At 51.6% G+C, this 25,672-nt stretch overlaps 1 protein-coding gene across 2 annotated transcripts in view; it reads left to right on the top strand.

The window, feature by feature from the left end:
• TMEM184B (transmembrane protein 184B) overlaps positions 1 to 25,672 on the top strand; it is a 51,259-nt gene that overhangs the window by 5,744 nt on the left and 19,843 nt on the right. For both annotated transcript variants that reach the window (XM_012528164.2, XM_004466216.4), the window contains exons 2-3: positions 20,851 to 21,098; positions 22,578 to 22,743. In XM_012528164.2, coding sequence (XP_012383618.1) covers positions 20,907 to 21,098; positions 22,578 to 22,743 — 358 coding nt within the window. In that variant the 5' untranslated portion in view covers positions 20,851 to 20,906. The remainder of the gene's footprint in view (positions 1 to 20,850; positions 21,099 to 22,577; positions 22,744 to 25,672) is intronic.

Here is a 25,672-nt window from a genome sequence, read left to right as displayed (position 1 = left end):
ACAGAAAAGATTGGGGATGAAAATAAAAATCACCCCGAATTTCATAATCAAGAAGATAATCACTGTTAAAGTTTAGGCATTGTTTTCTTTCTAGGCATACATGTGTTAGCTTGTTGTTCCGTTAACGCTGGGTTGTAAGCATTTACCCATGAAATTAAAAAGTCAGCCATAGATATAAAGGAGTCAGAGAAGTTCCCAGACTGCCTTGGCGTTTATTTCAGGCTCTCTGCAGGGAAGATGAGTTCACCAACCTTTCTGCTGGGTGGCCTGACCGGGTGAGTGGTGGCCGGAGCACTGGACTGAGTCAGAAAACCTGGGTGATGGCTGAGGGCCCTCTGAGCCTCACCCCTCTCATGGGGCTACTGGCGCCCGCTCTGGCCACCTTTTGAGTGGCCCAGGTGCAGGTGAGGTCACAGACTATGGAGCTCTCCAAGGGCAGGGGCCTGGTTTGGAGGGAGAGCAGGTCTACATGGTCTTGGGAAGATGGAAGGAGATGAGTGTGTCTTCCTCCTTTCCCAACCTGAAATCTGTTTGGTGATCCTCCTGAAGATTCCCCTCTCCTCTCTGGGGAGCCATGATCCCAGCTACAGACTGGACCCTTTTACCTGCAGGAAGAGGGCGGAGGGAGACCTCTGGAAGTTGCTGCAGGTCACCCCTTGAAAGGGCTTTTCAGATCCGACAGCCTCCCTGCCCTGGGGTTTGTGTGTGGACTGGGCTACCTTTGTTTCTCTCCTGCTACAACCCCTGTGGACTGCCTGCACCTGGGAGGCCCTGCCCTTCTCTGCTGGGCGGTATGGTTTCCCAGAGGAAGAAGCCCAGGCCACGGCTTCTGCTGCCTCTGACAGAGCCCCCTGGTCTCCACTGCTAGTGTGTGTGTGAGTGTGTGTGTTTTAAGGAAGTGTGGAGGATTGAACCCAGAACCTTGTACATGAGAAGCAAGTGCTCAACCACTGAGCTACATCCACTCCCCAATGAAAGTTATTTTTTTGTTTTGTTTTGTTTTGTTTTTTGTTTGTTTTGTTTTTAGGAGGTACCAGGGATCAAACCTGGGACCTTGTACATGGGAAGCCAGCACTCAACTACTTGAGTGACATCTGCTCCCCCATGATGATTTACTTCATCTAGAATGATCAGAGAATCTGGAATTCTGTCAGCAACATTTTTGGGTACCTGCAAGGCACGATGATAGGTGTTGCCGAAAGGGAAAGGTGAAAATAGTAATCAGTATTGATATATTAGTTAATGTATACTAATTAATACTGATTATTAATTAATACTACTATATTAACTAATATTATGCTCGTTGGAATTTGGGTAGGACTTTGCAGTATACAGATTATGTTTCACATTTCATTTACTCCTCCCAGTGCCCTGGCACCTTGGAATTATTGTGCCTGATCTGCAGATGGACTGACTGAGGCTCAGAGGGTGACCTTGCTGAAGGCCTGTGGAAGGAAGTGCCCAGGTTTTCTGATTTCAGATCTTAGGCCCTTCCTGCCCTGACCGGCCATCCCCAGATCAGCCCCTGCCCTTGGAGAGCCTGCAGTCCCACTGCATGCCCAGCAGATTGAATTGTGGCTTAGATTTAGAAAGTGTGGTCGTGGGGGTCCTGGTAGAAGCTGTGGGAGCTGGAGGGGGAGTGGTACATTCTGCCTGGCAGAAGTGGTGGGGGTGAGGTAAGGAGTGAGTGCTCCCCATGGGAAGGGCAGTGAACTGGTGGACAGTGGAAGGTCCAGGTGGAGAAGAGGTAGACAGACTCGCCAGGTGGAAGGCCACCTTGAGCCCACACAGAGGCAGGAGAGAGGCAGGTGAGGGGAGTGGCAGCGAGTGAGCCCTGCTAGGCATTCGGGTCACAACCTAACCTCCAGGAGGAGGAAGGCAGTGGCTTTTAAATAAAGAGGACGTGTGAAAATCTAGATTTACCAAACAGTACATAGTTGCTTTACAAAGAAAGATTGGTGCACTGAGCATTGGTTAGAAAAATTTTATAGCAAACAGCCTCCATGCGTTTAAATATGATTTGATTTACAGAAGTGCTTGGCTGTTCAGAGCGGGGCATGGGCAGGGCAACAGGAAGGTTGGCACACGGTCTTTATCTCAACACTGCCTGTGGTTTGCCAGGAGGTGTTTCCCACTCGGGTGGACGCAGGTCTTTTCTTTTTTTCACAGTTTTCAGCAGAGTTGGAGTTGTGGAGGCGAGGGGAAGCCCTGCCCTGCCCTGCTTGCTGTACTTCCCCAGCCTCACCCACAGGGAGGGAGGACATGAGGTGTTCCAGAAACCTGTCCTCTTCAGCAGTGCTTAGGCGGTGGTTGCTGTTAGGCACGTAGCGTTATCTAACAGGTGCGTGATGGACACAGGAGGAGTGCAGGTTGAGAGGGGATCTCCAGTGTGAGTGTGTCTTGCAGGACTGTGATGCCCCTGCAGCCTTTGCAGGGAAAGTAGCAAGAGGTGCTTAACACTCTTTTGGGATGGCTAGACTTGAATCGCTTGACCTTCCTGGACTCTCCACCTCACCCCTCCCTTCCAGGCCTGCCTCTAAAGCACAGTCTGGGGCCTGCCTGCTCCTCCCCTGGGTGCTGGTACCGTCACCCAGGGAGACCAATTACGGCTGCATGTTGTCGTGACTAAAGTCACATCCACCCTGGTACCTGCCCTGGGACCAGGACTTGGAGCCTCTCTGTGCTGGGAGGAGCCGAGTGGGTCCAGCCTCCACTTGCAGGTGAGGAAATGCAAGTTCATGGACCAGAGTGCTGGGCAAGGTGGGGCTGATCTGGCCTGGAACCATTAGTGCTTGGCCTCTAAAAACAGGGTTTCTCTCTACCATTTCGTCATCTGGGTACCCTTAAAACTACAACTTGTATTTCCTCTACTAATTGGGCTTATTTCATGAATGAGTAAAGCCTGTTTTTTGGATTTAAATGTGTTCTGCCTCTCTGGCAGTATCTTTCAGAATTACAGATGCTTGTATGCTTTTATCCTATAGATGTGTCGACACATGTGCAAAATGACTTATTTGCAAGGTTAGTCATTGGTGCTTTATTTGTAATAGTGAAAGATTGGAAATAACCTAAATGTCCATCAGTAGGACCCACAAGCAAGTTATGCTTTGTCCAAACCATGAAGTACTGTACAGCCATGAAAAATATTATGGGAACTCTGTAGGCTGATACAGAACAATCCCCAAGATGCATTCCTGAGAGAAGGAAGCGAGGCAGAGGATGGTGTGCCACCATCCGCGTAGAGAAAAGGGAAAGGAATACACGTGTTCGCTTGTATGTGTGGAGACGGTATCTGGGGATTCCCAGAAGTTGGTAATTTTGGTGCCTCTGGAGGGGGCCTGGTGCTGGAGGACTTTTCACTGTAAACCCTCTGTACCTTTTGATTACTGAACCATGTGAAGTGTGACTTTTTCAGAATTTTTATAAATAAAATTCATTAAATAAAAAAATACAGTAAATATATCCTCACTTCTTGCCCTGTGCAGAAAGTTCAAGGTTCTGGCCACTCCCTCAAGGACTGGCCAGCCTCACTCTTCCCAGTGGCTGCCTCCTGACCACCATTTCATCAAAATGTGTGCCTGGGTCTCACTAAGGGGAGGTTTGGGTGTTTCTTGGTAAATCGGGCCTCCAGCCCCAGGCCTCAGGTAATGGAGCCACCTCCCTGCAGCCCTGTGGAAGCCCTGCCATTGGCTGGATGTGGCATTTTAAATCCCTGCTCTGCCCTGCCCACTTCCTGGCTTCTCAGATCTGCAGGGGCTTCAGCCCTGGGGCCTCCCTGCCTCCAGCAGAGCCACACATTTCCCACCCTGTGCCTTTCGCCTCTTGCCCCCTCTGCCTGCCTGCCTTTCTACATCCCAACTTGGTTCCACCTCTGCACATCCCCTGAACTCCCCCGGGTCTTTATCTCCTCCACTTTCCTGCCACTTAAGGCTTTTTACATTGTGTCCCAGGGATTCCATTCCTACTCGCAGCCTGGGATGCGTTAGACGTTGGCCAGATGAGTGAAGGGGGCTGCCCTCTGCGTCGTGGTCAGGGTGGCTGTGCCTGGGCCCTGACCGGGGCTTGGGAGCGGGGCCAGGGCTGTCTCGCGGCTGTGAACCCTGCCTGCTGCCTGGCACTGGCAGACACAGCCTCCCAGCAGGACTAGCAACAGTCGCCTGCCTTGAGGGCCAAGTTCCTGCGCCAAGTGCCTTGGGTACACTCTTTCTTTGCATCCTCACAAGACCCCCGGGAGATGTGGCTGTTGCTCCCATTTTACAGGCGAGGAAGCAGATCAAACACTGGCGCAGGCCACTCAGTGAGAAGTAGGCTTAGGCCAGTCTGGTCACCTCCCAGAACTCCTGCGCTTTATCAGTTTATCCCGCCACCTCCCTGAAATGACGGGCCACACTGACACCCTCAGTCCACTCTGTTACCTGTCCCATTGGCCAGAGTCAGCCTGGTATTGTTATTTGTGTGTGTTTTCTCCCCCGTTAGACTGGACGCTCCTAACTGAGATATTCTGGCCCGCTCTGAGCTTAGCACACAGAAGGTACTCGAAAGGTAGATATTGATAAATTTTACCTTATGGAGGTTTAGTGTACTGCTGTGAAGTGCACAGATCTTAGCTCTGCAGCTCGGTGGGTTTTCACACCTGAAACTGTCCCTGCATACAAACACCCATCACCTAGGTGGAGCTGCAGGGCCTTCCGCTCGCCCCAGAAGTCGCCCCCAGCCTCCTCCGGAGGTAACCTCCACTTACACCTCATCACTCCCCGTTAGTTTTGCCTGTGTGTCATCTTCCTACAGGTGGGCTCATGCAGGGAGAACTCTGGCGTCTGGCTTCTGTCCCTCAGCCTTGCTCATAAGCTTCACCGGACTTCGCCCTCCACACTGCTGTGCTGTCATCCAGCGATTGACTCTTCTCCCGTTGAGGGGCATCTGGGTGTCCAGCCGGTGGCCGCTGTAACCAGGGCTGTCGTGGGAATCCTTGCTTTTGTCTCTGGGTGGTACTTACTGGTGCTGCTCTTGTCTCTGGGTGGTACTTACTGGGGGCAGTGCTGGGGGCCCAAAGCTTGAGGATGGGGGGCTCTCCCCAAGGCCCCCTGGCCCCGGCTTCTTGCTGATGGGGCCTCAGGGGATGGGGCAGGTGCAGGGTTAGAGCCTGGCTCAGACAACCTGCAGTCCTGTGGGTCTGTTTGGATTCAGAATTCTGCATCTGAAAGAGCCCATTTGCTCTGTGCAGGAATGGGGTTTAGCCAGCTGGAAGAGATGGTTGGAATCACATTTACAACTGAGAATTGATTCATTTATTCTAAATTTTGGAGAAAATGGAGATGGTCAAAATTTGGAGTGGTATACGTTAAAAAAAAAAAAGACAAATGACTGAATGAAGTAAGACCTCATTGAGGGATTTTGGGTTACTTTCTTGTTCCCTTTTATTCCGGCTACTGGTGCCCCGCCTCCCCACAAGTGACAGGTAAATGATTGGATGACCTTCTTTCCCAGTTGAGAGATTCCTGAGAACTTGGCGCTAGGAGAAGGGGCAGGGGAGGTGTTGAGCTACTAGAGTGCCCTGCACTTGTTCCTGTGGCCTGGAGGGGAGGGGGTGAGAGGCGGCCCCGCCCCTTCCTGAGGGCATTTGAGCCTCTTTCAGAAAGCTAACCAGGCAGAAAGGGCCAGGCTGAGGGGTTGCTGGCCTGCTCCTGTGTGGGCAGCGGGCTGCGGCCCCCCAGAAGGCAGTCGCCCAGAAGCTAAGAGCCCCAGCCACCATGGGAGGTGGGAGGCCTCCTCGTCATTCCCAGGTGCTGAGGGCAGCAAGCGGTGAGCTCACGTTAGCAGCACTCTGTCATTCCAACCAGTGAGGCAGGGGAAAATGGAAGTTTCTGCGTATATATTAAAAAACCAAAAACCTTCCCAGGCTGCATTAATATTTTGGAGATGGGCTGCAACGAGATGCCAGTTTAGCTCAGCCTGTGGGTGTGGACAGCTGCCGCAAGTGAGTGGTCGTGGCTACAGCTCAGAAGGGTTTGAATCCAAAACTAATGAATGAAAATATGACCTCAGAAGGATTAAAAAAGACCGAGCAGATGACCAGAGATAGGACTGGTCTGAGTCTCAGAGTCTGTTGGAGACTGAAATGAACAAATATTTTGAGAAATGGAATCCAAACTCCCAACTGAGCAGGAGGATGAAGTGATCATGAAATAGGAAAGTAATAATAATAGATGACATTATGCAGTGCCAGTCACTGTCCTAAGTGCTTTCCTACAGTAACTTAACTATTCCTTTTGGTGCAGCTATGACCCCATTTTACAGATTAAGTTGAGGCAAGGAGAGGTTCTGTAACTTGCCCATGGAGAAAGATGGGAGCTGTATCAGGGGAAGTGAGCATTTGTATGGCTCTAAAGTTATTCTCTAGGGCTTGGCATAGTTCTTTGGGCCATTCCAAGTCCAGGTGGAGTTTTACTCAAGATGCTCTCCTCCCCTGGACTTTGAGTCTGTGCTCTCAAGTCCCCATCCAGCGCTATCTTGGCTTTCCTGGCCCCCAGATAGAGGGGGGAGAGAATGTTTATAAACTGGTGCTCCTTTCTTTGTCAGTGAGCTAGGTTTGCCCAAACCTGTTCCCCCGACTGCTTCAGCTCCTTGGTCCTGAACCTGGCTTTCTAGACTGCTCAGGGTTAGACTGCTCTAACCTCAAGGTTTGGTGGCCCAGCCAGGCTCTACTCCCAGTGCCCCCAAGCTGCTGCCCCTCCCTAGGGGACCTGTGCCCCTGCCTGGATGCTCTGACTGCAGCAGGACCTACACGCAGGGTTGGCAAAAGAGCTTTGTAAACTGCAGAGCACACAGGCATCAGACGGGCCGCACTGCCCCACGAGAGACTTGTCACCAGAGGCTGATCCAGGCATCCTGGTCCTGGTGTGCACCTGGCCAAGTGCGTTTTAACACGTTTTTCTCCGTGCCTTTGTTCCTGCTGTGTCCTCTGCTCCCAAAGCAGTCGTTGTGCTTCATAATCTATTCTAAGCCAGCCCCAAGCAGGCACAGTGGTGACCAAGGTAGATGTGGCCCCTGCCCTCGCAGAGCCAGGCTCAGGGAGGAAATAAAACGACAATTTTAATAATTGCCTCCAAGGAAGAGAACAGGTACCAGGGAAGACATGACTTGAGCAAACTGCAATAGGTCATAGAAGGTGATAGAGGTGGAGGCAGGTGGGGATAAAGATCTGTGGGGAGAATGGGAGGACATTCCCTTCCTCGGGGTGGGCGCCGTGCTGGCAGTGGGTATCATGGAGTTTCAGAGTTGGAAGGAACTGCAGAGGGCAGACATTCACGCAGCTGTTCCCTCACCTCCCGAGGCTTCTGGAGTGCTAACTGTGTGCAGGTTCCAAGGGAGGTGCCAGGGATCAGACATGACCTCTGACCTCCAGGAGGTGGCAGGTGAGTTGGGGAGAAGCAGGTAAGAATCAGCTACCCCACAGAGGTTCCTCAGCCCGTGTTCCTGCCCGGGGGGCTTCTGACCCTGTCTGATGGGAAGCTTCTTATTCAGGAAGCTACCAGCCCATTGCTAGATGGTTCTAGTTTGTCATCTCTATCTTAGCAGGATCTTACCTGCCTGTTGCTCCTACCAGGTGAATCAGGTTGTGCTCTGGTGAAGTGGCACCAAAGAAGTCCTTTGCCCTCCTTGGTGTGGCCCTCTCCACTTTGGAAGACAGTAGGTGTGACTCATCCTCTCACCCTAGCCCTTCCCTCTGTCCAGCAAAAGCACCCAGGTGGTTCTTCAGCTGAACTCTGGAAGGCATCGCCAGGGGGCCCAGGGCCTGGAACCTGCCTCACACAGCGGGTGGCGTAAGGGCCGGCGTTCAGTCAATCAGTTGTTTGATTCTTTTTTCTTTTCCAAATCCCAGCTGTGTGCCTAGCATTGTGCGAGGCCTGGAGATAGCGGAATAGGATGTTGGGGGCGCAGGGGGGACAGGAATGCTGTCAGGACCGAGCTTTTTGTACCGTGGAATGAGCATAGTGGGTCGGGACAGGGAGTGGGCTGGCCCTCGGGGGGTGGGGGCCTGTGCTGTTTAGGGTGAGCTATGAGTGAGGAGTCAGCCCCCTTGCCCCCAGAGGCCCAGGGCTAAGGGACAGGCACAGAGGCCTGGGCTTACATGGCAGGGACCCAGTGTTGCTGGTGCTGGCGGGTGGGGGGTGGCGGGAGGCTGGAGGAGGCAGGGACACAGGTGCCAGGGGCCTAGGCTGGGCTCTCTGCAGAGGCGTCGGGACGGCACCCCATGGGCAGATCCTGACATGTCCTGGTAGGATTTCAGGTCGGAAGTGGGATCCGTTCAAGTTGAAAGTAAGTGTTAAAAATATGTCACGTTTCAGTGCCAGCTTCCTCAAGCATTGTACACGAAGAAAATCACCTGGCCAATCGCTGCCCCATTTTATCTGGGTCCTTCTCTCCTCCCCAGTCTCACTGCAGCTCTGTGAGAACAGCCAGGCCCACTGTCCCTTCTGTAATCCAGAACACTCACAAGTCCCAAAGGTTCTTCCTAAGTCTGCAGCAAACTAATTTGGTGGCAAAAATCTGGCCTGAATTGATGTGAGACTAATTATGGTCTTTAAAAATATCTCACCTAGGGTGACTCGTCATACGTTTCTCTATGGAAATACGATGTGTTTGCTCTTGGTATGCTGCCCAGATCTCCCCGGGGGTGCCACACCTTATGCGGTATAAGCACCATGATTCTTTCTAAAATCGGAAAAATTTGGAATTCCTGAACTCATTTGGCCCCAAAGGCTTTGGCTAAGGGATGGTGCACCTGAACTGTACTCTGACCCCAGAGATGTCCAGTAAGTGGCCCCCCTCGCAGCTCGAGCGATAGTGCTGTGATTCCAGCTCGGTTTCCTGACTCAGAGCTGGGGACAAAGCGGGGACTGTGTGGCCTGGTCTCTTCACAGCCTGCCAGGCGGCATGTGAAGAAACAAAACGAGGAGCAGGTCTGGAGTGACCTGGAGGGCAGGTGGGCTGTGGGGAGAGGTGGGGCCCAGTGCTTCACTGCTTTTGGACCGATCTGCATCCTGTGGCCCTTTCCTGTTGCTTAATCACTGCTTTCCAAATTGTTTGATCACATGTGCCGGTCGGTAAAAAAAAAACTTTGTGAGCGTGCATGCACCCCCATGCTTTGTTATGTACACGTATTATACAATTACATGCGTGTATTACCTTACTGTTATACTATGTACACAATAAAACTTGTCCCAAAGCTAGAAATTAAAGGATGAGCTAACAATGTATTAATTTTTATTTTCTTGATTCTGGCTTCATATGCTTGATTATTTTTGAAAGTTGTGTTTTAATGCTCTCCAGTAGAGCAGTTCAGAGACCTTGTTCTGGGTTCAGTTGATTTAGTTAACTTGGTTTTTATGGTTGTCCTCTCTGCAAAAGATCCCTGCACAGCCCCACACAGGGCACATAGCTGCACATGGAGGAAATGCATCATTGGCTTTCTTTCCAAATCGGGTTACTCATTTTTCCTCCCATCTACCGGGTATGCAAAGGATTTGTTGAGATTTGGCTAGTACATTTCCATCTTCTCTCATGCCAGTCAAATGTTTTTGTAAACTAAATAGAAGGTTTTCTATTTTAAAGTTCTTAACACGTGTCCAAAACCCACTCAAATGCTTTGGAAATTTTTAAACAGATGAGAAAATTCTGTTATGTAGTTTTCTAGAAGTTCAGATAGGAGAATTTTTACAGGTGGCAGGCTTACGTTGTTTTTTTGGTAACAAAATCCGACAGCAGTAGAAGCATTTCTAAAATACTTTCTCTTGAACTTACCAGGTGCAATGGATGTGTCATGATGATGGGAGAGAGTGTCGCTGTGGGGGGAGTGGGGGGCAGGGGCGGTGGGGTTGAATGGGACCTCATATTTTTCATAATGTAATTAAAAAATAATAATAAATAATTAAAAAAAATAAAATAAAATACTTTCTCTGGACAGTGCGTCCCTAGCCTGGGTTTCTTTCAGAGAGTATTCCTTTCTCATTCATTGTGATAATGTGCCTTTCTTGGAAGAAGGGACCTAATAAACATCCTCAAAGCTGTTTTGAAAACATCTGCTAGGAAGCATATCTGACAGCCAGTTGTCATAGAAGAAATGGGCAAATTTGGAACCTTTTATTTTTTTGGTGAAAGAAAACTGTTTACCTCAGTTGTTAGGTTGGACAACTTTATTGCTTTTCTTTTTTTTTTTTTTAAAGATTTATTTATTATCCCCCCCTCCCCCCACCCCAATTCTCTGCATTATTCTGTGTCTGCTTGTCTCCTCCTTAGGCAGCACAGGGAACCGATCCTGGGACCTTCTGGAGTGGGAGATAGGTGCTCAATATCTTGTGCCACAGCTCCCTGGTCTGCTGTGCCTCTTATTGTCTCTCCTCTGTGTCTCTTTTGTTGTCATCTTGCTGTGCCAGCTCTCCAAGTGGGCCAACTTACCTTCACCAAGAGGCTTTAGGAATTGAACCCTGGACCTCCTGTATGGTAGACGGGAGCCCAGTTGCTTGAGTCACATCTGCTTCCCTTTATTGCTTTTCTACAGCATAACCTGTAAGTCTGATACAGATAGTTTTCTGAGTCACTCTCCATCTCATTACAAAGTTCATAGAGAATTCTACTGTTCTACTGTTTAAGGGTTTTTATTATGGAAAACTTCAAACATACACCAAAGTAGAGCAGGTAGTAGAGTGAATTCCTGCCTGTCCATCACCCATCCTCAACACTTAGCAACATTTTGTCCGTCTTGTCACATCTATCCCTCTCCTTTGTTTTTTTAGAGTAAACCCCAGACATCATAATACTTTTTACCCTTAAATATTTTGTATGCAACTTTACTTGATAAAGATTTTAAAAATTTTTTTGAAGTAATTAGACTCAGTTGCAAAAATACTGTAGATTGCCTTGTACCCTTCATCCAGCTTCCCCTAATGATGACATCTTTTATAGCTGTAGGACATTATCAAAACCAAGAATTGGACCTTGGAATGAGAATATTAACTGGACTCCAGAATCATGAGGTTTTTACTTACTCGGTTTTTACTGTGTTTTGGTTGTGTTCTGTGTGTGTAGTTCTATGTAGTGTTACCATGTGTAGCTTTATATAGCCACCACCACTGTGAAGATAAAAATCCACTCCCTAACCACAAAGGAACTATCTCATGCTATCCCTGTATATCCACATACACCCTCATCCCTGTCCCCTGGCAACCACTCATCTCTTTTCCATCTTCATGGTTTTGTCAGTTTGAGAATGTCATATAATGGGATCATACAGCATGTGACTTTTTTTTTTTTTAAGATTTATTTATTTCTCCTACCTCCCCTGTTGTTTGTGCTCACTGTCTGCTCATCTTTTGTTTAAGGAGGCACCAGGAACTGAACCCAGGGCTTCCCATGTGGGAGGGAGGCGCCTAATTGCTTGAGCCAGCTCTGCTCCCAGTATGTGGCCCTTTGAGACTGGCTTTTTCACTAAACCCTGCTCCATCCAGATTGTTGTGGGTACTGAGAGTTTGTTCCTTTTTATTGCTGAGTACTATTCCATGGCCCGAATGTGCCAGAGTTTGTTTCACCTTTCACTAGTCGAATGACACTTGGCCTTTTTCTCGTATTTGACTATTATAAATACAGCTGGTATTAACATTTGTGTATAAGTTTTTGTGTGAACAGAAGTTTTCATTTCTCTGGGATAAATGCCTAAGAGTGTGATTGCTGGGTTACATGGTAGTTGCATGGTTAGTTGTTTTTGTGTTGTTTTGTTTTTGAGGTACTGGAGGCTGGGGATTGAACATGGGAAGCTGGTGCTCAACCACTGAGCCACCTCAGCTTCCCTTAGTTGGCTTTTCTTTTGTTTTGCTTGTTGTATATTTTTGTTTTTTTAGGAGGCACCGGGAACCAAACCCAGGACCTCCTGTGTGGGAGGCGGGAGCTCAGCTGCTTGAGCTACATCCATTCCCTGGATGGTTAGTTTTATGAGAATCTTCCAAACCATTTCCAAGCTACTTAACACCCTTTTACATTCCCACCAGCAATGTAGGAGAGATCCAGTTTCTCTGTATCATCACCAGCATTTGGTGTTGCTGCTATTTTTAAAATTTTCTCTCTTTTTTTAAAAGATTAATTATTTATTTACCCCCCCCCCCCCCCCCGTTGTCTGCTCTCTGTGTCCATTCGCTGTGTGTTCTTCTGTGTCCGCTTGCATTCTTGTAAAGTGGCACGGGGAATCTGTGTTTCTTTTTGTTGCATCCTCTTGCCGCATCAGCTCTCTGTGTGTGTGATGCCACTCCTGGGCAGGCTGCACTTTTTTCTTGCTGGGCGGCTCTCCTTACGGGGCGCACTCTGCATGTGGGGCTCCCCTATGCGGGGGACACCCCTGCGTGGCACGGCACTCCTTGCACACATCAGCACTGCGTATGGGCCAGCTCACTACACGGGTCAGGAAGCCCTGAGTTTGAACCCTGGACCTCCCATGTGGTAGGTGGATGCTCTATTCATTGAGCCAAATCCGCTTCCCTCTTTTTTTTTTTTTTTTAATTATTATTTTTTAGCCATTCTGGTAGCCATGTAGTGATATCTCTGTGGTTTTAATGTACGTTTCCATGTTGGCTAATGATGTTGAACTTATTTCCATGTGTTTATTTGCCTTTGTAGCTCCTCTTTAATGAAATGTCTATTCATGTCTTTTGCCATTTTCTAATTGATTATTATTTTTTTATCATTCTGTTTGTTTGTTTGTTTGGTTAGAGGTACCAGGGATTATATTTTATATTTAAATCCATGATCCATTTTGAATTAATTTTTGTGTATGATCTGAGGTTCAGGTTAAGATCCTTTTTTTTTTTACTATTTATTTTCTTTTAAGATTTATTTTTAAAATTTATTCCCCACCACCTTGCTGTCTGCTCTCAGTGTCTGTTACTTTTGTGTTCTCTATGTCTGCTTGTCTTTTTAGGAGACACTGGGAACCGAACCTGGGACCTCCCATATGGGAGGGAGGCGCCCAATCTCTTGAGCCACCTTCACTCCTTGCTTGTTGTTTCTCTCATTGTGTTTCCTTTGTTAGGTTTCTTTGTTGCATCAGTTCATTGTGTCATCTTGTTGCATCAGCTCGCTGTGTAGCTCATCTCTTTTTTTTTTTTCCCCGTTTTCTTTTTTTTTTGTCTTTATTTATTTTTTTAATTTTACATTAAAAAAATATGAGGTCCCCATATACCCACTCATCTTCTTTAGGAGGCACCGGGAACTGAACCCAGGACCTCCCATGTGGTAGGTGGGTGCCCGACTGCTTGAGCCATATCTGCTTCCCCTTTTTTTTTTTTTCAATTCATTTTTTAAAAAATAGTACATTAAAAAATATGAGGTTCCCATGTACCCCCCCACCCCCTCACCCCACTACTCCCCCCATAGCAACATTCTCCTCCATCATCATGACACATTCATTGCATTTGGTGAATACATCTCTGAGCATCGCTGCCCCCTTTATTTTTAAATTACCATCGTGTTACCAGCACAACTAACAAAACTGACAGGGTTTCCTTTGTATGATTTGTTTCAGTTGTTGGTTTGTTAGAATCAGGATCCAGATAAGGTCCACCAGTTGTATTTAACTTTTTGTTTGTTTTGAGGTACCAGGCATTGAACCTAGCACCTCCCGTGTGGGAAGCCAGCACATTTAACCACTGAGCTACATCTGTTTCTCTGGGTTGGTTTTTTGTTTGTTTTGCTTGTTGTTCATTTTTATTTTCAGGAGGCACTAGAAACCGAACCTGGGACCTCCCATGTGGGAGGCGGGAGCGCAACTGCTCGAGCCACATCCACTTTCTGCTTTAGGTTTTTAAAAATATATACTTTTTTATTTTAAAACAGATACTTAGATTACATGCATTTAGTTTTACTATCTCTCTTTTTTTTTTTAAAGATTTATTTTTATTTATTTCTCTCCCCTTCCTCTCCCCCGCCCAGTTGTCTGTTCTCTGTGTCCATTTGCTGCATGTTCTTTGTCCGCTTCTGTTGTTGTCAGCGGCATGGGAATCTGTGTTTCTTTTTGTTGCGTCATCTTACTGTGTCAGCTCTCCGTGTGTGCGGCGCCATTCCTGGGCAGGCTGAGCTTTCTTTCGCGCTGGGCAGCTCTCCTTACGGGGCGCACTCCTTGCGCGTGGGGCTCCCCTACGCGGGGGACACCCCTGCATGGCAGGGCACTCCTTGCGCACATCAGCACTGCTCATGGTCCAGCTCCACACGAGTCAAGGAGGCCTGGGGTTTGAACCGTGGACCTCCCATGTGGTAGATGGATGCTCTATCCGCTGGGCCAAGTCCGCTACCCTTTACTATCTCTTTATTCTCTTATTCTTTAACAGTGCTACCACCTTTGTTTTGTTTGCTTTTTAATATATTTTTTTTTACTGGAGAAATTGTGATCTTACAAAACAATCACGCATAATGTACCGAATTCTCATATATCACCCCTCCACCAACACCTTGCATTGTGGAACATTTGTTACAGATTTTGAAAGACCATCATCAGACTATTACCACTGACCATGGCCCATAGCTTATGTTTGGTATGTGTTTCCCATATGCACTATTATTAACACCATGTATTAGTGTTGTATACTTGTTATAGTTCATGAGAGGACACTCTCATGTTTATACTGTTAACCACATTCCATCTTCCACCACATGTTCACTGTGTTACACAGTCCCATGCCTTGTACAGTCTATCCAAAGTGTGCAGTCATTGCCTCAGTAAATTTTTCTGCATTTTCCTTAGTCCAAAAGAAAAGGTCCCATACCCCCGTTATTGCCCCTCAGCATTGATTTAGTACCTTCTTTGACATCGATGCACACTACTTCTGTTAACTAAAGTCCATAAGTTACGTTAACTGCATTTTTTCCATGCACCCACCTTTGCTTTTAAGCCAGTGATTTCAGCGGTTGATTTCAGGTCATTTGTCCTAGAGTGTGTCCCACAGTCTGGATTTGGCTGCTGCTTCCTTGTGGTGTCATTTAACGTGTTCCTCTACCCTCCTTTTTTCCTGGAACCTGGTGGTTAGTTCTAGACGTTTATTTAGATTCCAGCTCACTGGCTGCGGCAAGGCTCTTTCCGAGGTGGTGCCGTGGGCTTCTACGCACCCCACCCGGCTGCGCTGTTGAATGCCGATGTTGACCGTGGGTTCAGGTGTCTGCCTGATCCGTCCTTTATCAGGTTCCCATCTGCTGCTCACTCAGTGGTTTTTTATCATCCATTGATGATCCATAGCTACATCCATTATTTTTATTAAGGTTTGCCAAATGGTCATTTTCAATTCTCGTATTGTCTTCCTTTATTAATGGGACTTCTATAAAACAGGGCTTTCCCACGTCAATGTGTAGTTACCCTGAAACATTATAGATGAAGAAACGGAGGTTCTGAGAGGTGCGGTAACTTGCCCACACTAGCATGGGGGTGCCTGGAATCCTGTTCTGAAGACTTCAAAGCTGAGGCTCGATTGTGCTGCTTCCTTCTTTAAGACTCCTCCAAAGTCACCACCGCTTTGAAGCCTTCCCCGGCCCTCTCCCCTGCCTTGGCAGAGCCACTCCAAGCTGCCTCTGGGCTCCCTCACTGCCGTGCACTCACCTCACTGCAGGTTCCCTGACATGGTGGAACAGGCCAAGACTGGGTTTTATTAGTGCCAGCTCTTCCAGTGCCCAGCACGGCATCCAGAGGCCTTGGGACTTGGTAGAAAGATGACTCCAGCATCACCCCTCAAGGCCCTCTGCCACGACCCTGGCAACAGGTTAACCTTCAGTCATTTGAGCTTAATGGGCACCTGCCAGAGCATCTGGAATTCCAGCCTCATCCCCAGCTGCCTCGGGGTGTGCAGGCTGCATTGCAAAAGGGGAGCCCCGTGGGCCCTTTCTTTGTACCCCCTTCCCTTCCTTCCCTGCAGAGGGGTTCCACCAGCTAGCATTGCCTCTGCCTCTCCAAGGTCCGGCCTGGGCTGGGCCCGCGTGCTGCCTGCTCGTGGACCCGGGCACCCGCTCCTTCCCAGGTTGGTGCCTGCCCTGAGCGTGAGAGGACTGGCCCGTTACCCGCCCACCTCCTCCTTCCCATGGTGGTCAGACCTTGTGCCGACAGGACTGTGAGCACGTTCAGAGGCCGTGGCACGCTGCCCTGGGTCCTGGAAGGGAGGCCAGCACAGCGCCCGACAGCCTCCGTGAGCCTCCACGCCGCCTCTCGTGGGTGCCAGGACCCTGCGCCTGTGACTCAGAATAGCGCTTTTAAAGTGTTTTTTGGTGATACTGTGAAAACCCTTGCATCACATGATGCTATCCTGGGGGCCTCTGAAACCGAGTTCTGAATCGTTTCCTCTTCTCTAAGATGTCGATAATGTTACTTACTTAGAGCAGCTGTGGGAAAACACTTGAGCTAATGTTGGGGAGAATGGTTTGTGACCCCTGAAGGCCGCCGCACAGTTGCGTGTGAATGTGGGGCCCGGCTCAGAAGCGCGGGCCGCTGGGGCAGCCTGCAGAGACCCGGCCTCATGGCTCCTCCTCCCGAAGGGCCTTCCTGCCCTTTCCTCAAGGGGAGTCCCACCCGGGTCCTGCTGGGTGGGCAGACCCTCGGGTGTGGCGTTCCCCTCTTTGGTAGGAGGTGGGAGCATCGTGTTACAGGACCTGGGTTGGAGTCCCAGCATTTTGACTTGTGGGCAAGTCACCTGACCAGAATGAATTTCTTCCTCTCAATTCCGTGACCTCTATCAGGGATGTGAGAGAGCCGTGATGGTCCACAGGGGGCCGCTGGGTGCTGGAAGCCCTCACTCACCCAGTGTCGGTAAGTGAAAATCCATGCCCCGCTTCAGAGACGCTGTGGCTGCCCCCAAGCCAGGGAGGCGACTCAGAGGGCTTCGCAGTACCGCTTTAAGTTAAGAATAAAAATGCTCTGACCCCCAGTCTTGCTTGGAAGATGAAGATTTAGGGGGTATTTGCACTTCCTCTAGTCCCTCCACAATTCCCTGTGTTTATCCATTTAATTTAAGATGATAGACTAAGATGATGATTTACAACCACATCTTTTCTTCGAGAATTATTTTTGGCACTGGTTTTCAATTTTGCAACCATACTTTCAGGAGCTATTATTAGCCTTGTCACTGTGTCTGTTTTTCAAAGCTTGCCACCAGGCTTTATATAGACACCTTCTCCATATTTGACTTTCTTTATATAGATGCCTTTTCCATTTTTGAGTTTTTAGTCTAGATCCAGCTCTTGGTTGGTGTGCTAGAGATTATTTGCTCTTACAGGAAAATAGACTTGCTTTTGGGCAGAAACATACAGCAAAGAGCAGATGTGGTATTGATGGTGGTGGAGGATACCAGAGAGATTGGAGAGGAGCGGGGGGCAGTCAGGAAGCAGGTGGCCCGGGGCTTCTGGATCCTGGGGTCAGCCGCAGGCCGGGTGCGGGCAGGCCCAGCGAAGCCTTCCCTCCGCGCCAGAATGTCCCGGCTGAGAGCGCCAGCTTTCGGGTGTGGAAGGGACCCCAGAGGCCGACCTGGTCTCACCTAGGGATTCAGGCCTGGGTGGTCGGGCTTGGGGGTGGGGCTGTTTTAGGGTCAGGCAGCAGAGAGCCCTGGTGCCCCGCAGCTGCTGCAGGAACGCATGCCAGCCGGCGGCGGAGCTGGGGTTCGTGCAGCGTCCACGCGCTCTGCTTCGCCTCTTTGAAGACTGTTTGTCTCACTCGTCCGTGTGTCAGGCATCGCTCTGGTTGTATTTCATCTGCTTCAAGGGTCTGCGATTTGGGCAGTCAGTCTTCCAGGTCTTTTGTCCCAGCTGGCCCTGAGGGTGGCGTTTCTCAGCCTGTCAACAGGTGGCAGCACTGACTGGGGCCCCTGCCAGGGCTGTGGGGCCTGGCCACAGGGTGAAGAGGTGGCCAGACCTCCCAAGGGCACGTTCTCAGGGGTTCCTTTTTGAAAGTGGTTCCAGCCTATGAACTGGAATTGGCTCCTGTCTGTGAACTTTTGAAGAGAACCCTCACAATAGTTTTTTTTTTTTTAAGATTTATTTATTATGCCCCTCCTCCCCCCACCATTGTCTGCTCTCTGTGTCCATTCAGTGTGCATTCTTCTGTGTCAGCTTATCTTCTCTTTAGGAACCAATCCTGGGACCTTGTGGAGTCGGGGAGAGGTGCTCAATCTCTTGAGCCACCTCAGCTCCCTGATCTGTTGAGTCTCTTATTGTCTCTCCTCTGTGTCTCTTTTTCTGTTGCCATCTTGCTGTGCTAGCACTCTACTCGGGGCAGCTCGCCGCATGGGCCAGCGCTCCGTGTAGGTTAGCACTCCGCTCAGGCCAGCTCTCTGCTTGGGCTAGCTCGCTGCACGGGCTAGCTCGCTGCACGGGCCAGCTTGCCTTCACCAGGAGGCCCCAGGAATCAAACCCTGGACCTCCCATATGTAAACAGGAGCCCAATCGCTTGCGCCACATCTGCTTCCCACAGTAGTTTTTTATGGGGCAACATTTGGGCTACTTTTCAGTGTGAAATCACGTCTTTGTTCCACGGGCACTGAAGTCATCACCAGCCAATAGGAAGCTCAGGGCCAAAGGGAGAGCCCCCCGGGGTAATGGACAGAACCACAGAACTGCATGCTTGCCTGTGGATGCCTGCCTGCGGCCCCCTGCAGCTCCCCTGCGGCCCCCACATCCCACCTGTGTGTCCCTGCATTCTGCCTGTGTCCCCCTGCATCCCACCTGTGTCCCCCCTGCATCCCACCTGTGTCCCCCCTGCGTTCTGCCTATGTCCCCCCTGCATCCCACCTGTGTCCCCCCTGCGTTCTGCCTGTGTCCCCCCTGCGTTCTGCCTATGTCCCCCCTGCGTTCTGCCTGTGTCCCCCCTGCGTTCTGCCTGTGTCCCCTCTGCATCCCACCTGTGACCCCCCTGTGTTCTGCCTCTGTCCCCCCTGCATCCCACCTGTGTCCCCCTGCATTCTGCCTGTGTCTTGCCTGCATCCTTTTGGCCCTGGCTCTACTTCCCAGTGTAACTTTCCCTCAATGCCAGTTTCCTCAACTCTTTATTTTTTTTTATTTTTATTTTTTAAAGATTTATTTATTTATTTCTCACCCCTCCCCCCCCAACCCCACCCCAGTTGTCTGTTCTCTGTGTCTATTCGCTCTGTGTCTTCTTTGTCTGCTTCTCTTGTTGTCAGTGGCACGGGAATCTGTGTTTCTTTTTGTTACATCATCTTGCTGTGTCAGCTCTCCGTGTGGGTGGTGCCGTTCCTAGGCAGGCTGCACTTTCTTTCGCTCTGGGCGGCTCTCCTTACGGGGCGCACTCCTTGCGCGTGGGGCTCCCCTATGTGGGGGACACCCCTGCGTGGCAGGGCACTCCTTGCGCGCATCAGCACTGCCCATGGGCCAGCTCCACACAGGTCAAGGAGGCCCGGGGTTTGAACCACAGACCTCCCGTGTGGTAGACGGACGCCCTAACCACTGGGCCAAGTCCGTCGCCCTCAACTCTTTATTTTATACCTTGTGTATCTGTGAGGTTCTTCAAATTCTTTTTGAAATAAAGAGGAGAAAAAAACAAGCAAATGAAGCTCTATCAATCACCTGGAGGCCAGGCTCAGTGCTGGGATTCACAGGTGGGGTGTGTGGTCTTGCTCAGTGTGTGGCCTCAGGAGAACCACGTGTGACGCGGGATGGCCGTGAGCTGTGGCAGCATGTAGCTGCAGCTTGGGTAGGCGGGCCTGACTGGAGGAAGAGTCCAGGCAGGCTTCTAGGAAGGGAGCGCCTGTGTTGAGTTAAAGAGAAGCACTCGAGAGCAGGGAGAGCCACATTCTCCACACCGCCGCAGGTGAGGGGCAAGGAGTGGGTGTCAGCCATTCAGGAAACAGACAGGGCAGAGGGAAAATGACAGCCTTTTGAGCAATAAAATGATTTTGCTAAAGTGGATGTGGAAAGATGCACATATTCATCAGGGATTTGTTGAACACCTGCTGTATGCTCCGCACTGTCCCAGGTGCTGGGGAAGCCGTCGTGACCAGAGCAGACCTTGTGTTTGAGTGCTGGGTGCAGATAACTAACAAATACGTGATTAGCAGACTCTTGGTCACCTGCATGGTAATAGGTGGGGTCAGGAATGCCAAAGGGGCTGCCAAGTATGAGCGGATGGTCAGGGCTGAGGCCTAGAGGAATTGAGGGGACAAGCTGTGTGGCCGGGCAGAGGGACAGCTGGGCAAGGGCAGATGCATAGAGACCTGTCAGGAGCCCGAGGCATTAATCCAGTGGGTAGGTGATGGTGGCTGGGACCAGAATGATGGTGGAGCTGGGGCGACATGTGGTCGGAGTCCAGGTACATTTAGAAGGTGGGCATAGAGACCCCAAAGAGATTTATTTTTATTTATTTCTCTTCCCTTCCGCTCCCCCCCCCCCCAGTTGTCTGCTGTGTCCATTCTCTGTGTCACCTTCTGTGTCCACTTGTGCTCTGATCAGTGGCACCCGGAATCTGTGTCTCATTTTGTTGTGTCATCTTGTTGTGTCATCACTCTGTGCATGTGGTGCCATTCCTGGGCAGGCTGCACTTTTTTTTTGCAGTGGGCAGCTCTCCTTACGGGGCGCATTCCTTGCGCGTGGGGCTTCCCTATGCGGGGGACACCCCTGTGTGGCACGCCACTCCTTGTGTGCATCAGCACTGCACGTGGGCCAGCTCACCACACGAGTCAGGAGGCCTGGGGTTTGAACCCTGGACCTCCCATGTGGTAGGTGGACGCTCTATCAGTTGAGCCAAATCTGCTTCCCCCGGAAGGGTCTTACCAACCCTGCCCCTTCCCCCGGGGAGGGGCTAACATTGCTTTTTCCTCTCTCTAGGCTGGTGTGTTGTCTACTCCAAGGGTGCCTCTCAGGGAGACCCTGCTGCCGGCACCATGACGGTGAGGGGGGCTGTACTGGCCCCAGACCCAGCCTCACCCACAACCGCAGCAGCCTCGCCCAGCATCTCGGCTGTCCCTGAGGGCAGCCCCACGGCCATGGAGCAGCCCGTGTTCCTGATGACCACTGCAGCCCAGGCCATCTCGGGTGTCTTCGTGTGGACGGCCCTGCTCATCACCTGTCACCAGGTACCCTGGCCACTCAGCAGCCCCAGCCACAGAGCCCCTCGAGGTCCTCTGGAGGGCCCCTGAAGTTAGGTGAGGTGAGGCTGCAGTCGTAAAGAAACCCCGAATCTCAGGAGCTTAGCTTACCCTTGCAGGTTGGTTTCTATTTTGTGGCTTCCGTATCTTGCAACTTCAAGGTAACCCACCTGACAGCTGGGGAAGGAAGTGAGAGGAAGCCCCACTGGATATTTAGCTTCTAGGATCCAGAAGTGTCACTTGGCATGTCTCCCCGCCATTGGCCCGAACTAGTCACATGACTGAACTAAACTGCCAGGCCGGCTGAGGATATGATATCAGTGGCCTCTCGCAGATGAGAAAATTGAGGCCCAGGGAGGGAGAAGAGAGAGGGAACTTGTCTAGACATGAATAAGTTGGTGCAGAGCTGGGATGGCATTTAAATCTCCCATCTCCCGGTGCTTGTGGACCCAGAGGTGGCTGCTGTGGCATGAGCCATGCCTTGGTCTCCAGAGGAAGGAGAGGGCTCGAAGGTTGCTCAGTGGAGAGGGTGCGGGGACGAGCCCGTGCAGTTCTCCTGTTAGCTCCTCGCCAGCTGCCCTGGCTTCCCATCCCCTTTAGAACCCATTTGCTTCCAGGGCAATTGGATCCTAGCAGATGGGGAATATTTTGTTCTTTCCTTTCCAGCCCAGGGTTCAACTGGGCCAAGTGTGATGTCAAAGGAGCTGGGACAGGAGGCTCGGGGCCCTGGGACTGTGCATTGTGGCTAGAGCAGCTCTTGGCATTTGTGTGTGGCTTTTATTTTCTCCCCGGCTTTCTAAAAATTGCCTCTTTTTCCCAACTTCCCAGGGAGGCAGGCAGCACTGCCTCTAACATATGGGAGGAGGCAGAGGATGAGGACATCACTGGCTGGTCGCCACTCAGCCAGGAAGCACCTCCACATTTCAGAGAAGTCAGAGTTGTTCTGTCTGCCTCACCCACCACACCATAAGTTAGGAGACTGGGCATGGTGAGCTACGACCCAGACACCTGTGATGTAGCTCTGTGCGCTTGAAGGAAAACCCCAAGACGCCAGGCTGTCAGGAAGGCAGGAGCACACATTGATGGGGGGCCTCGTCATGGCGCACACAGGCGGGTGCCAGGCTGCTGTGCTCTAGGTCCCCGGCCTCATCCTGACAGCCTTGCTCTACGTGGCCTAGGTGCAGTCTCCTGGTTGCCTGCATTTGTAAGGTCCAGTGCTAGGCACATTGTTAGTGCATAGCATCGCCAGCCTCCCGAGGGAAGTTCCCTCACCCGCGTTAGGGAAGAGGACGCTGAGGCTCGGGGCTGAGGGACCTGTGCGAGTGGCAGAGCCAGGAGTCAAAACGCAAGTCCTTCCCCTCTGCCAGGCTCCACCTCCACGGAGCAGAGGGTGTTGGACAGCGCGGGTGGTGTGATGTGGTGGCCGCGAGGGTCACGGCCTGACGCAGGCATCTCCTCCGCCCGCAGATCTACATGCACCTGCGCTGCTACAGCTGCCCCAATGAGCAGCGCTACATCGTCCGCATCCTCTTCATCGTGCCCATCTACGCCTTCGACTCCTGGCTCAGCCTCCTCTTCTTCACCAATGACCAGTACTACGTGTACTTCGGCACCGTGCGCGACTGCTATGAGGGTGAGCATGGGGTGCGGGCTGGCACCAGAGGAGTGGGTGGGCCTGGGTGCCCTGCTCAGCTGTGGGTTTGGGGGTGCACCTCTCTCCCTCTGCTGGTATCTGGGAGCCAGAAGCCCTTTGCCCTGAGTTGCTCCTGGAGGGGCTTCGGGGCCTCGCCTCAGGAGAACCTCACTTCTTTACCCACTTCAGTTCCGTCCAGGCCCAGATCGACAGGTAGCAGCCCACAGGTAGGGATGCACTTTGTCCCCGGGGATCCCGAGACACTTTCCCAGATACCCGGAAGCAGGGCCTCACCCGTGTCTGACCCCTCAGTCCTGGCATCTCTGACAGGGGTTGGGGCAGCAACTAAATGGTGTGGAACTAGAAACCAGGGTCAGGAGTAAAAGGGGCTTATCCCAGGACAAGCCCAGGCAGGACCAGGCCTCTGTCCCCAGGTGTCTTGATTTTGAGGGCTCGGCCCCTGGGGTGCTCTCCGGGCTGTCCAAGAAGGGGACTCGCTTCCTTCTGGGGGCCTCTGTCCTTGGGTGTGGAGTAGAAACACCATGCTGTCTTGTGTTGGGCTCCAGCTACACAGCAGGCTCTTTGCTAGGCTTTGAGCTGCAAAGAGGGGAAGCCAGCGCTCACTCCCCTGCCCCCCAGGCGGGCTGAGGAGGCCCCCACCCCAGGGGGCCAGGGAGCTGCTCTGCTGGAGCCCAGCTGATGAGGCCCTGGCCCGGGGCAGTCGGGATTTCAGGGAGGACAGGACAGTGGTGCCGAGGCATAAAGAAGCAGTTGGCATTTGTCAGGCAGCTGTCAGGGACAAACATTCATTCCGGACAGAGGGGGTAATGCCCAGAGCAAGAGGGCATCCGAGCCTGCCAGGCCAGGAGTCTCCAGAGGGCTGTGCTGGGGGCCGGCCAGGGTCAGGGGGCAGTCAGTGGCTGAGAGGAGATAGCACCCAGAGGCAGGGACAGGAACATCGACAGTCTCGCAGCTCTTACAGAGAAATTTAGGTTTTATTTTTACTGTCGATACTCAAAAATATGACCTGACTGGAAATTGCAGGTTAGAAAAATCTCCGTGTGGAGGGTGGTCAAGGAGAGGCCAGAAACCCCAATTGAGGTCACCGGCAGTGCCGCCCAGGCCTCGCCTCGCCAGGCCGGCAGGGCAGAGGGCAGAGCCTGGCATCTGACTCCAGAAGTCGCCCTCACGTCCCTCAAGGCCCTTGCTCCGAAGCCTGCTCTCTCTCAGGGGCGCGCTTCCCTGTTCCTGCCCCTGCCTTCCCTGCTGGTTTGGGTGACGTGACCTCCCTGCCCGAGAGCTTTCCCTTCTCCATGGGCTTCCTGGAAAGCGTGTCAGGGGCCAGTCTGCTCGCCCCAGGGGCCTTGAGCCTCTCCTCCTGTCCCACTTTGAATCTGGTGACCCTTTGAGGCCTCACAGGACATGGCAGCTGCCTCTGGAGGTGGGCAGAGGACAAGGAGAGAAGCATGTCCCAGCAGCACACTCACCCTGCCCACCCTCTTGTCCCCCACGGCACCCTGCCTCCAGCCACCCTGGCCTCCTGAGCACATCGCTGTTTCCCAGTCTCGGGTCGGCGTGGGCCGTTTCCCCAGTGCTCGGAGAGCTCCTTCCTGCTCTGTGCCTTCAGCCTCGGCTCCACTGTCACATCCTCAGAGAGGCCACCCGTGCCCTTCCCAGCCTCGCCGCTGTGTGCGTTGTCTTTCTGAGTAGACTCTTAGCTCCATGAAAGCCAGAGCCAGTGTGTAGCCTACACCAGCAGGAGCCAGAGGAGCCAGGCCCACGGCAGGTGTGCCCTCTTGTATTTGAACGGATGAGGGGCTTTATTCAGCACATCTGCCTGGCCTTCCATGTGGGGCCTCGTTGACTTCCCAGCCCCCTCCTCCAGGCTCCTGTTCCTGTTCAGCTCTTCCTGGCAAGGCGGGGCCTGCTTACAGCTTAACCAGGCTTAGGTCTGATGCTTCTGATAATGGAAGCAGCAGGTTCCCCCAGGAAACTCCAGACATCCTGGGGCTTGTGAAAGGTGGCATTGGAGAAGGGAGGGCTGGGGCTCCTTTTCCATTCACCTGCACACCTTACCTGCCAACCTTGTTCCGTCAGAAGCAGAAAACTTGCCTGCCAAGGGGGGCCTGCCCGTCTCCAGGGAGCCTGTCCTGAGAGGACTAGGACCAGGTGTAGCAGCCCTTCTCTTTTGGGCCCTAAAATGGCAGAAGGGGATGTTCACAGCCAGGGCAGCCTCTGTGCCCCCTACCCCCGAGGAAGCAGCAGGAGGCAGGCGGGCACCCGCAGCCAAAGGCCTCTTTGTTCAGGCCCCGCCCATCCCCACCTCCTCCGGCCCAAGTAGAAAGGTCCTCACCGGAAGTCTGCCTCCCTGTGAAGCACATCTCCTAGCAACGCTGTTGTCCCCTCTGCCTCGGCCTTTCCGAGGGAGTGTACCAGCAGCCTAGCAGCTGCTGTGAAGTTGAGGCTGCCCCAGAGCAGAGCAGCTTTCGGCGTCTGAGTCAGTGGCTCGGCCTGTATCTTGCCTCTGCAGCACCTCGCCTCTGTCTCCAACCCTCCCCCGTTGTTCTTTGAGCCCTGCCTTGCAGAGTTGGTGATGGGGTGTGTCCCTTAGAGTGGAAAAGCCCTCCTGCCCCACTTCCACCTTTTCAGAGCCTCAAGACAATGGAGGGGAAACGACTCGGACAAGGAGATGGGTTCAAAGTGGTCCCTCGACTTAGAGCCAGGCTTGCGTTTCAAGGCACTTGCTTTGCCTTTTAACAAATTTCTGCTTATAAACAAAGCAAAACAAAAATACCACTAAAGTTTTATTTTTATTGAAATAATACATGCACATGGTCTGAAATGTAAAACTGCCCCAACTCTTCCCAGTCACTGTCAACTTATAAACTATTGTTTTTCTAGAGTAACAATAGTTTATTTACTTTAAAAA

This window comes from Dasypus novemcinctus, chromosome 12 (assembly GCF_030445035.2).
Source record: "Dasypus novemcinctus isolate mDasNov1 chromosome 12, mDasNov1.1.hap2, whole genome shotgun sequence".
In the NCBI taxonomy this organism is placed as follows: Eukaryota; Metazoa; Chordata; class Mammalia; order Cingulata; family Dasypodidae; genus Dasypus; species Dasypus novemcinctus.
This window is presented reverse-complemented; position numbering and strand designations above follow the sequence as displayed.